General features: G+C 38.9%; 1 protein-coding gene across 2 annotated transcripts; it reads right to left on the bottom strand.

Moving 5' to 3' along the window:
• Window positions 1–896: 896 nt before the first annotated feature.
• Window positions 897–12,828, bottom strand: UFM1 (ubiquitin fold modifier 1). 2 transcript variants are annotated; one of them, XM_055702462.1, is made up of 6 exons: window positions 12,251–12,395; window positions 12,097–12,153; window positions 11,658–11,715; window positions 6,362–6,401; window positions 5,902–5,934; window positions 897–2,249 (listed from the first exon to the last, which is right to left on the bottom strand). In XM_055702462.1, coding segments are annotated over exons 1-6 (258 nt in total). In that variant the 5' UTR covers window positions 12,253–12,395; the 3' UTR covers window positions 897–2,181. The 2 variants fall into 2 exon arrangements, with proteins under 2 accessions (XP_055558437.1, XP_055558438.1); XM_055702463.1 differs by lacking the exon at window positions 12,097–12,153 and having other exon boundaries at window positions 12,251–12,828.
• Between the last annotated feature and the right edge of the window lie 9 nt (window positions 12,829–12,837).

The following is a 12,837-nucleotide window of genomic DNA, read 5'->3' as shown; positions in this document are numbered from 1 at the left end:
GTCTTTCATTTAACACAAGTTATAACCAGAGCCAAAGACAATACAGACTCCAGGTAGAGTCAATTTCCAAAGTATGCCTTGAAGTATGGTTAGACACACCAGTACAAGTCTGAGGGTACAGCACTTTTCATAGTCTTATGACAACTCCCAAGCCCTAGGAAGTCTGGTTTTAAGTTTTAAATTTTTCCTATACAACTATGTCAAATATGACTTAACAAAATGAACTTGCGAACAAATCAACTTGAAAACATTTTTTTCAAGTACATTTTACCACTGAAGTGAAGCCTCTTTACCAAACAGATGTTCAGATTTTAGAGACAATATAGAGACAAAGGTGCAATGAACACAGAAAGCACTACAAAAACCAATTGTTATTCCAAATAAACAAATACTTTGCATGTTACGTGATCTATTTGTAATGCAGTACGTCAAACAATGTATGCTGTGTTATTACCTAAGTAACAGTGTATGAAATGTTGGCCACCATCTAAAATTATTTTTATATAACCTTCTCCATTACATAAACATATTTTGAAACTACGATGCTCTGATATTTAGCTACGATGGCCTTTCAAAAACAATACTGCAGCTTTTAGACAGGAGAAAAAAAAAAAGGCTCCTGTTTAATATATTTCTGTATCAGGTGGTTTTTCAGGTATTCATTCAAGAGATTTGCTGATAAAAATTACAAGCAATTCATTTGACTCCTAATTATATTGTGCCATTAGATTAATAAAAACTATACACTCTGCCCTTTAAGGGCAGTGTTCTGTAGAATTCTGCATAGTAAGAATCTTTTGGCTTGAAAAGAATCTCAAAGCATGTTGATTGGAAAGTTAAAGAGCAGAGTCTTTAATTATTGCCAAAATCTAATTAAGAAGATGAGAGGAACAAAGTTTGCACTTTTTCATATAATTGTTTATTAAAAGAAAAGAAAATCCAGAATTTTACAATGAATTTTAGAGTTGGAAAATGTTTATAGTCAAATATCACTTTCAGAAGAGTTTTCCTCTATATGATCAACTTCCACCCACTCAGAAGGGCATTCTGTACTTCTGCACTGACGCATCTGAACATCTTTCTAGAGCAGAATTATTGCACAGGACAGTTGTATTTGTGACAATACTCATTTAACCAAGCACTACATTGCCCATTGTTCTTTCTGTTAAACTCAGTACGACAGAAAAAAATGCAACAGGGTTAAGATTTTGCCAAATACATTAAATCACAAAGTAGCAAAAAAAAGCAGCAATTTCTCTAATTAAATTACACAACTGATAGTTTACCCCTGGCAATTTATAAACAAGAAACATATAATCTGAACACAAACATTTCAGTGAATTCTACGCTGTTTCCCATGTAACATGCAGTAACACAACAAGGCTTTTGGAAAGAAACAGTATTAGTTTACTGAAAAAGGAATGATGTATTTGACCAGTACCTACAGACTGCCAAACAACGCTGCAATCTTTCTCAGCTGATGACACTTCACATGAGGAGATAAGGTCTCATAAATTCATTCTCTACAACTGCCTTTGACTTCACAATAGGTCAAATTAAGTTTTAACATATAGAAACCTGTATTCTCCTTTATCTAAAATACTTGCAACAATTAAATCTTACAATTACTTTGGAACATTTGGCAGTTATTTACCTATGTGAGTAATAAACCCCTGAAATTTCCCTTGTATTTGAGCTTAATACTTGAACCATGTGAAAACCGTTCCTCTTGACATGGAAGTAAATTTAGATAAAAAACAAAGGAAAAAAAAAAAGAAAAAGTTTTAGCTCTCAGTAGGAACAATTTCATTATAGGAAAATCATAACATAGTTCCACAAAGGAGGCTCAACAATATCCAATATTTTAAATATCTATTGATCGTGGCTGTGTGGTCACCCTTGTGGTGTCAGTAACACCTATACAGAGAAGTCCGTCTTTCGTTCAGGCACATAACATGCAATCAGCCCATTCTTCTACTAGTCAGGGAAGAATTGGTGCACGAGTTAAAATATATTAAGAATAGAATGAATCTTTATCTCTGTTTAAAAAAAATCAAATCCTGGGAAGTCACTTTTGCTAACTTTGAAAAAGGCCAATTAATTAGTTGCATTTCAGAGTTCCAAAATAAATAGACCTTTGCTGCATGGCAATGTCACTTATTCCAAAGCTTTCACGAGATGTTAAGAACTTCCAACTCGATCTCTGGGAATAATCCGTAGATCCGAACCGTGCTTTAGAAATACATTTCCTAAACAAACGAACAAAACAAAATGTGTTACCAACTAATAAAATGAAGTGTTACTTAAACAAGCATACACATTTAAAGGATAATGTTAGGTCAAGATTTAACATCTTTGTATTAATTCCTCTAATATACCGGAAATACGTCTTTTTATGCTTCCAAGGAATTTCTTCTTATCCCTCTTACTTTTAAATAAAAACACCAGACCCAAAGTCATCTAGTAAGACTTGCAAACTATATGGGCTTTTAACTTTGCAGTTCCATACTTGAATGTCTGGTTTCACTTACACGTCATAATAATTTCAAGGCCAGGAAATAAAGTTTTAGTTCTCCATAATTACCTTTTTTATCTTGCGGTCATTCATGCATAGACTCATTTTTACTTCTCTCTGGTTCAGTACTTATCTGCTTCTAAGTTCAGAACCTCAACCGTACTTTTCTTTTAGGAAGGCTCTTCACAGGTCCAAGCATAGGTCAGTCTAATTTTATCACAAAGTCTTGACCTTCCTATTTACTACTGCATAGTCTTAATCATGACAGTCTTTTCAAGAGGACATAGTATGAAAATCCTAAGTTTCTAATACTTAGATGTCTAGAATATTTTCTGTATGTATTCAGGATTGTCATTCAGGTTGCTATTTTCTTCTATTAGCTATAACATCTGAAAATGAAATCACATTGCTAGAAGTGATGCATTATTTAATTACTATACGGAACTTTTTTTAAAATTCATACTGCTATTGCATGAAAAAGACTACATGTAATTCTACAGTATCAGGTTTCAACAATATCTACCTATTCTTATACATCTTTGCACTGACTTGTAAAAGCAGAATAATTTTATTTCTCTCCCAAGCACCCCATTTCAGGGATGCAGAGTGCTCTTATAAAAAAAAAAAAAAAAAGACTAAGATATTTAACATTTGTTCAAATTATTAGCATACTGGAACAAAGCTACCCTTTTTTAAACTTCACATTTCTGGCACATGGATCAGGATTGAAACTGTTCTGCTTACTCAACATAACAAGTATTAGAAAGTCAGTTCAAAAGAATGTGGTATTAGAAGACATTGTTTTTAGGGATCTGCCAACACCACACACTAAAGAGATCTATAAAAACTGCTGAACATAAATCTGTCACAGCAGCGAAGCAGAAAACTAAGCTTACTCATCTAGATGAAAAGTATCCATTGCAATGGCCATCATAAAACTCCAAAATTTTATAACATGCCACAACTGTATCTCATGTAGACAGCAGTTCACCCCACCTTTCAGTCGGTTTCCATCATTGATATCACAGAGGTTTTATTAAAGTTATGGCATATTATTCCCCAAACTATCGAGGACTTAAAATTTAAATCAAGACAGGAATTAAGTGCTAAACCCAGTTTTTTCAGTTTTCATTTCCCCTTCTCCATGGAATCATGTAGCAAGAATGAGAGAAAGTCAATACTTGAGTACTTTTATTGAGAAAGGTGAAGAAATACTGGAACAGTACAAACCCTCTGAAATATCCAAGGATTACTAAGATTTTATTCCTAATCCACCTTATTTTGGGAAGTTTTTGAACTGTTCAATCTAGAGGAACTTTAGTAGATGCTGGGGGGTGGGGGGGGAGTAGAAGGGAAAAAAAAAAATACATCTTACTCCACCAGGTTTCTGAGGTACCAATTAAAAAGGCTGAACATAAGTTTATATCTAAATTGTGTATGTTTCCCTGTAAAGTGAGAAAGGATCTTGGTCTGGGTGTTGCATTTGGTGGTTTAGTGTAGGTTGGATTTTGGTTGTTTTGGTGCCATATGAGATGCTGCCACGTTACTACTGAAAAATTCCTCAACATTTATAAGAACTTAGGAGAGGTAAAGCAAATCAATTGGAGATGTGAATTCAACATGCATAGCTGCAAGGCTCATTTCACTGGTGCCCAGTGACAGGATAAGGGACAGTGGGCACAAACTGCAACACAAGAAGTTCCTTCTGAATACGAGGAAGAACTTCTTTGCTTTGAGGGTGACAGAGCACTGGAGCAGGTGCTCAGACAGGTGTGGAGTCTCCTTCTCTGGGGACATCTGAAACCCACCTGGACACGACTCTGTGCAAGCTGCTCTAGGAGAGCCTGCTTTAGCAGAGGGTTGGAATAGACGATCTCCAGAGGTCCCTTCTAACCCTAACCGTTCTGTGATTCTGTGACACCTTAACTTAGGCAACTGACTCTACTCATGTTGCCCAAGTATTCTTGAGTGGTCATGTGCAAACGTGGCTTTACACGAGGGTGACGATCTAGTAGCTAAACTAAACCACTAGTTTTATTATATATTTTTAATAATACTTGGTCAATGGATCATGACGAGAACTGCACCAGCTGAGAAGTCCACCTGAGGCAGTACACCTGGCAAACCATAATCCAGGTGTCCTAAGACAAGTTCGGGAAGGACAGAAACTTCAAGTGGAGCAGGAAGCCGAACACTCACTTGATTTTAATTTTCAAATTTTGTTGATGCAATCACAGACCTCAGAAATGGGTCACTACACTTAAATGGTTCCTTTTACAGCTCCAAGAAGTTCCCCAGACTAATGTCAAGCAAGTGCTCTTCTAACCATAAGTTACTACTATTCACTATAGTTAAGTATGCTGATAATACTTTGCTTTCTTATTGTCTCTTTAGATCTGAAAAAAAATATGGTGTGGTATCTTCAATAATGACTGGCACACAGAAGGAACAAGTGAATGAGATCTGGCAGAGATTTCATGCAAAAACCAGAGAAGCAGCAAGTCTCCATCAATTGTTCATCATGTTTGCAAGCAGGACTAAAATTAGATTCACAGTTTTCACGGGATGACTGGGTTCTACAAGCACCAAAGCCATTTTTGTTATTTCTTAGTAGAAAGTTACGAACATTTCTTCCCTAAGATACTCCACTGTTAACTCATCTCAAATGGGTTGAGATTAAATTACTGTAATTATTTCTTGTATAGTACAGCTTTCAAGAACAAGTCCACAGAAGCTTGCTTCCAGACAACAAATCGTTATTAGTACAATTCACCATCTGTACGATGTTTCCATGTGTTTCAGGAGGTGATGGGGAAAAGCTTTACATTTTTCTGTGACAGAGATAAACTTCTGTCTCATAACAAGCCTTCACAGTTAAAATCAGAGATTTCTCACATGGAACCCCTTGGTGAGAACGAGGGGGCTGTCAGCAAGAAGATCCCCTCTTCTTGAAAACACGTTTTCCAAAGCACGTACAGTTCTTGCTCTAAACCTGAGTATTATTTTTTTTAAATATACCCCAGGAGAAGTGCCGCTAAAATAGCAACTACTACTGAACAAGGTATAGTGGGGGAAAAATACAGCTATTACTTGTTATTTCATGTAATACAGTATTGCTTTTTCAAACTGCACACTAAATAACTAAGCTCTAAAGATCAGAAGTGCCTTATTTTTTCACAGACCTAAATAAACAAAATGCTGAACAACAGTTCTGTGGATTTAACCTTCTACACACTACACTGACTGTAGTTGAAAACTACCAGGTAATGCTTCTCCCATTTAAGAAATAAAAACTTAAAATATAAATCAAACCTGAGTGCTCTGCAATAGTTTAAAAGAAAAATAACTGAGGTTTTTAATACTGGGCTCCATAAATAATAACTTACCCGCAGTCTGCGCAGGGTTTATTCCTATACCATCTAGAAAAAAAAATTTAAAAAAGGAGAGAAAAAAAAGAGGGGAAGACGAAATAGGTATATTACAATTTACTATATTAAACCTACAGCTTAAAAAATATAGTATACCAACAAGATATAGTTATTACATCAGGTCTTCATGCAGCTATTTCCTACAACCAAAACCAGCCTTTTCAAAGAAGCTAACAAGAAACATTCAGCACAGAAAATCCAACGTATATATTTGGACAAAATCAAATTAATTATATTAGTGGTTTAATACCTTCATCCCATGCACAAACAATTTAAATACTGCTGCAATATTATCAAATTCAGTCTGAAGTCTTAGAGGTTGTGAAAGAAAAGACACTTCAGCTTTTATAAATACCCCTTCACTCAAACAACAATAAAAATCCCCTGTTTTATACAAAAATATAAACTATATTCTTACCATTTGTTATAATGGCACTCGTTGCTGCAGGAACTTTGAACTAAATGGAATGAGTAGGACAAAATAACAAGAGAGACATAGTTAAAGCAGAAAATATATCGGGAATATTCAAAGCAATTAAAATTTTAGCTGGTTCAGGTACAGGAAATTGAGAAGATTCCCCTCCAATTTACAGATATAGCAAAATGAAGATTTAAAGTGAAAGTTGATTAGACACCTCAATAGAGAATGCAAAATTTGCAGTACTGAACAACTAATGAAATCCAATTATTACTCATTGGATAAAACATAAAAGTTAAGCATCTGCACAGTTAAGAAACAACAGCTCTTGTGATACTACATAAAGGAATACCTAAAACATATAAGGAAATGAACTCTAAGAAGCATATCTGTTATGTCTAACAGGAATTAAACAAGAATTAACTTGAGCTAATCTTGGTTAATTATGACCAATTCCCTAGTTTTCTTTCTGGTTCTGTTAGGTTCTCCAACTGCAATGGTCCAAGAGATGAGTTCACTCCAGGACTTGCTTACAAAAGGAAGCTCTAACAGCACTGCATCAGACCTGGCTCCCTCCTCAGATTTCTGACACCAAAGCCTAAGCAGGCTTTGTACCCTCAGTCACTACCATGTGTCTCTGCAGTACCCCACCTCCACGTGCATCATATGAGATCAGTTTTCTAATATGAAAAGCCCCGCTCAGGTAGGATTGCATTACATACAGGCTTCAAACTGTTTCAGAAGATCTGAACTGAAATGGGGAAGCCAAAAATTATCATTTGTCAGGACTAGAGGAAGTCAGGCAGGGCCAGAGAAAAATCCTGCACTATGTAATGTGGTTGGACCACAGAGGACAGAAAGGGTGAGGTGGGCACAAGTCAATCAGTGCTACTTGGTGTGAGGACCAAAGGTTGTTCCTCAGGCTTCATTTACTTAGACAATGAACAACCCCTAAGGTAGAAGACTGGTGTTTCAGCAACAAGCAAGCATCAACAAAACCTCCTCACAAAGCACTTCCTCCTCCTCTATATATTGCTTAAGAAAAAGGGTGGCTAACTAGGAAAGCTAACACTGAGCGCTTCCCTGGAAGAACTGTGGAACTCTCCCATCGGCTAAACAAGTCACTTCAGCCATGCCTTTCAATGGCATTCCCTAGTTGTGCTTTCCCTGTTTTCCAATTGCTCAGCTTAAGATTCCCAGGTTTGATTTGCAGAAACACTATGCATTAACAGCAACTGCTAAAACTCAAAAAAACCCATGTTTGAACACAGTACTTAATCATCAATATACTGAAACCCTGGCTCTTTTTATCTCCAGACATACAAAATTGGCAGAACTTTTTTAACCTTATTCTCTCATAGCCTTTTATCCATAGGAGGTAAATCACGTCACCTCCTCATCTTGCAGCATGAAATGAAAACATTAATTTCTGGAAAAGGTAGGTTAGATACCAGTGTCATTACAGAAAGGCCATGAGGAAAGTAACAATTCGTTTTGAGAGCAAGATTTGAATAGTAAAGTTGACAAAATAGGAGCTACATATTTTACTGCAAGAATGTAAAAAATAATCTTCCATCTCCTAACAGCTAATGTATACACATATCACATGCTGAAGCAAGCAAGCCTTCTTTCTCAAGTTCACGGACTTCGGGAATCTTCACTTAGCAGTCTAAGGAGAAATCTTTTAACAGGTTTGGGTTTTGTGTTGGGATTATTTTTTAATTTTTTTTGCATAATAGGAGAAAATGAATTTATAAGGTTGGAACAATGGGACTGTCAATCATATGAAGTTCTGCCTCCTGGAATGAGCATCTCAAATTTGAAAATTAAAAAAACACATAAAAACTTGAACAAGCAACAAATATATGTTTAACTTAGTATTACATTACTTTTTGACAAGCAGCTAAGTGATACCACGGATCTTTCCTAAATCACCTGGAAAAACCCAAAAAACGTAACTTCTAGAATTTTGAGTGCTTCTTCTCATTTCTTCTGTGTCTCTTCTGATACACAACAATGCATGAAATGGAAGGATCATTCACAGGAGGATGGATGTCTTCACTCATTTTGTGTCATTTTGCTTTTCAGTAAAGAATCTATCTGATGCTGATATACTAGGTACACGAGAATTGTGTGGCAACCAGTCAGCAAAGCACTAGTTAAGATTCTCATTCTCTTACTGCTTCATATTGTATTGTGTTAGAAAGGAATAAAACACTTTGTTCTCTTAGCCCAAAATACTGGCCCAAACAGCAATAGTTGTCAGCTATACACTCAGCACATGAAAATCATCACAAGTTAATACAGAAAGGGAAACCACCGCTGGAAATAATTACACATAATTCAGTGCAGTATGGTTCACTATTTAAATCAAAAATTCTTCCTGTGGCTGTTAAGCATACGTTTCCAATGCTGAAAATACACCAGCTTTCCTTGACGCAAAGTCAAATGGATACTCAAGCAGCAAAGTTCTGTATTCATTAGATAATCCCTGGTTTGCTTTGGAATCAAGTTAGGTAACATCCAGCCCCAAACTCACACACTTTAAAGTAAGGGATTATTTGCTTTAAAAACATTATAAATTGATAACTGAGGCTACTACACAACTTATTTTCTCCACTGCTAGGAAATACATTTGTCAATATCTACATTCAAACTATAAGATGACAATCTCACTTTTTACAATGATGACAAAAATCCTCTATAGTAATAAGCTCATCTACTTTTTGCACAATGAATAACAAATAAGCGCATTAAACCATAATGTTTTAGTACCAATCTATCAAGAGTAACACTAGAACAACAGAACAGTTTCAAAAATATACATGAAAGAATAAAATTTAACTTTATTTAATGGAAATGGATGATTAATTTAGTAATAAAAATTCCACAAATATAAGAGGTTTTTTCTAAGTATTGTGCATAGGTATACCTGAGATATGTACCAAGCAGCTCCAACAGATTAAAGAAAAAACCAATAGATACCACACATTGCAAATCACAATACTGTCATAATAAATTGTGACAAATGTGGAAAGAATTATAAATCGATAAAAACTAACAGCAGTGTTTCTAATACTCTACATATTAATTTACATTTTTTATATATAGCCTGTAAGACAAACATAGAAATAAAAACTAAACCAAGGGTTAGATTTGCATTATCCAAATCACCACTGCTAAATGTATATATTGGGAAGAACTGCGACTGCTACAAACGATGGAGACTTCCTGAGATGTCCCCATTTAATGATCCAGTTTGTTTTCTTACTTCCAGCTCTGCCAATCATGAATTATGTACAATGTACAACTTTCACATGTTATGGAATATGCTAGAGATGAAAAAAAAAAAGTTATGTATTTCAGTTATTTCCGGGGGGGGGGGGGGGGGGGGGGGGGGGAGGGAAGCACACTCTTACACTCTTGTGCAATGAAAGTAATTCAGAAAACTTTACTCGGAAAAAACGTAAACTTTTCACAAGCACCCTGACTGAAACTTGATAGATAAAAAGATGACCATTCTACATCATAGCTACAGTTCAACTCATTCCAGGGAAATTCTAGTTATGACTTGGTGAGCTTTAAGACTCTGAAAAACGACTCAGTAGAAACTTGCTAAGGCTAAACAGCCGAACCTTAAATCCTTCTCTGCCCCAAGAGCTTTAATCACTGACAGGATAATGAACTTCCCCTGGAGACTAACTAACAATTTTGTCCAAAGCCCAGGGCTACAGTTTCATCTTTCCCTTGTATATTTCATAAGGTACTGTAAAACCAATATCCGAATCACAACACACAACATAAAATTAAACTATGCAGTTCAAGGAACAAAACACATTTGTATAAGACAAAATTTTTTTCTCTCATTCTTTTCAATGCCAGTTCACAAAGGATCAAGGAGATTCATTCACGGAGAAGGGTCTGGTCTCATTGAAATGTAAAAAGCTTCAGTGCTGATCTAGAGTGGTCTGTGGTCAAACAGCAAAACTCCCTTGGACACTCCCAGTGGCAACTCACATACACTAAAATAATGGCTTGCTAAACCTGAATATACAAGTAATTAATTATTCTCTAAATCCATTTCACAGAGGACCTTATCACCAGCGATCACGGTTCCACGAGTAGGTAAAGTTAACATGTTTGATAGCAACCCTTCCCACCAGAAGTCGCCCCTCACTCTTGGTGTCTCCAACTACTCGGTCCCACTCTAACGTTTCGTGGTCCCTCATACTAGCCTATTAAGACTTTTCAGTCTAGGTGTCTACATAATGGGTTGCGTGGGCACAGTTGCCTTAGTTCAGATTAAAAATAGCCAGGGAAAAAAACCCGTAAAAAAAGTAATTAAATCAGCAAATGTCTTTAACAGCGCTTATCATTCTGTGTATTGTTCTGTTCAAGTAAAGGTACAAACAATTCACAACCTCCCCCAAAAAACTGTGCTTCCACTAAGAACTTCTGTCATAGTGCTGTAACACTAACAACCAAAGGAGACTCAAGACATGGAGTCCATTATCCTTCCTAACAATTCCATGCTTGCCAAGTTTTCCTAAAGAGACAGAAGGGGAATTGCAAGAACAGACCCTCAGCTGAATCGGTTTGCTGATTAGATGAAAAAAGACATCATGCTTTCGAGCACTTTATTTTACTGTTTACACCCAGATGAACATCTCTCAATCTTCGTATGCTTAACTTGAAACAAACAGGATGCACCTCTTCAAATGCATTCTACAGGCAATTCAGGCACCCAATGGTTTTGGATTCCATGTGAAAAACTAAACACTCAGCAGCCAAAGAACACATTACCAATGCCTTATTCACTTAAGTTTGTTTTCTCAACCTAGCCCGTATGTCTATTTTCAACACCTTCTCTAATCAAAGACAGTATCTTCCAAACTTCAGGGATTACTGGAACTGAATGTGAGAACAGTTCAAAACTTCCTGAATAATTCTAAAAATTTTCTAGATATTTTATGTAATTTAAAGTATTAAGTATTCAATACTGGTACCTTTTACTGTCACAAATTTTTACATTACTGATATTTAATGGTTTAATTGAATTGCAAAGAAGAACGGGAAGTGTGTCAATGTCTGCTGTTGATGTGTAAATTGTGCAAGAATTGCTAATTTTAGGATTCTGAAAGTTTTGGCAGGCCCCACTGACAGTGGTAAAGCCTGTGTTTGCGTGTCTAATGAGAGCATTCTCTGCACTGAATTAACCATTACATTTTAGAATTTAAAAGTTTGTTTTCAGGAATGTTGAAAAAGTTGAAAAACAGTATCATCTGTTTTTACTTACTTCTTCTGCAGCAAACTTCAAGACAGCTGTGAAAGGGGTACTTTCCGGCACACTTAACCTGAAATTACAATTTAAGCATATACGTGACTGCCAAGACAAACGGAAAAGCAACTTTATTTGCTATTAAACCAATTAAAACTTCACTTTTACCAACGGTAATCCTCTTGCCAAAAGCGTGCGTGTATTATTTAAGGTCTAGATCAAAACCTAAGTCAGACCGGGCAGCAGAAAAATGTAGAAGAGCCCTGACAGGGGAATTAACAACAGAAACCCGCCTTTCGTTCCACAAGGAACGGCAGAAACGGCCTTTCCCACCGGCGCGGAGGCCCTGGCAGCGTGCCCGTGGGAAGCCACCCGGCCCAGGAGCCCGGCGCTGGCCCCGCGGCCGCCCCGCCCGACACGGCCGCCCCGCCGGGCCCCGGCCCGCCGCACCACTCACACTTTGTAGGGCAGCCGCGGGTCCGAGGTCAGCGTCACTTTAAAGGTTACCTTCGACCTGGGGAGAGCGAGGGGAAGGCACCGGGTTAGGGCTGGGGAGGAGTGGGGCCGGGGGCAGGAGCAGGAGGGGGCCGCGGGGCCGCTCGCTCACTCACATGATGCCGCCGAGCGCCGCGCCGCTCCCCGCCGACACGTCACCCGGCGCCCGAGGGGCCTTCGCGGCCCCTTCCGCCTCCTGCGCTGCCCGCCGCGCGCCTGCCCGCCGCGCCGCGCCAGCCCTGCCCCGCCGGCCGCCGCGGGGGAGCCAGCGGGGTGCTCTGCCCTGGCGCCCGGCTACCGCGGCGAGGGCAGGCGCTGAGGGGCGGGCGAGGCGCGCTGCGCGGCGGCGGGCAGCATTTCTGATGAGGCAGTGGCTCCGGCTGTTCCGCGGCCGCCGTAGGACCCGGCTCCTGGGAGCCCCGCGGTTCCGCAGGCGTCGTGGGGCCGTGTCGGGGCGGGCGCGGAGGGGGAGGGGGAGCGGGCCGGGCGGCGCGGAGGGCGCGGCGGTGGGACCTGCGGGCACCTGCGCGCCTCGCACCGGGCCCGGGGCCGTTACACTGACGGAGCCGCCGCGTTTTGAACAGGCGCCAGCAGCGGACTGCTGGGGGTGGGGGCGTGTGTGTCTAAAAACATGGGAACATACACGGGTAATGCACGGGGGTGCGAGTGGGCGGGTCATCGCTGGGTTTGGTTACCTGAGGTT

This window comes from Falco cherrug, chromosome 2 (genome assembly GCF_023634085.1).
Source record: "Falco cherrug isolate bFalChe1 chromosome 2, bFalChe1.pri, whole genome shotgun sequence".
In the NCBI taxonomy this organism is placed as follows: Eukaryota; Metazoa; Chordata; class Aves; order Falconiformes; family Falconidae; genus Falco; species Falco cherrug.
This window is presented reverse-complemented; position numbering and strand designations above follow the sequence as displayed.

Bases quoted from the DNA above. Each gene is read 5' to 3' on its own strand.
- UFM1 (XM_055702463.1), bottom strand. From the start codon at position 12,813: ATGACCCGCCCACTCGCACCCCCGTGCATTACCCGTGTATGTTCCCAT. The intron at 11,716-12,250 runs GTGAGTGAGCGA...TTGTAATTTCAG, and splicing joins GCGGCGCTCGGCGGCATCAT to GTTAAGTGTGCCGGAAAGTA. The intron at 5,935-6,361 runs GTAAGAATATAG...TTTTTTTTCTAG, and splicing joins GAGTGCCATTATAACAAATG to ATGGTATAGGAATAAACCCT.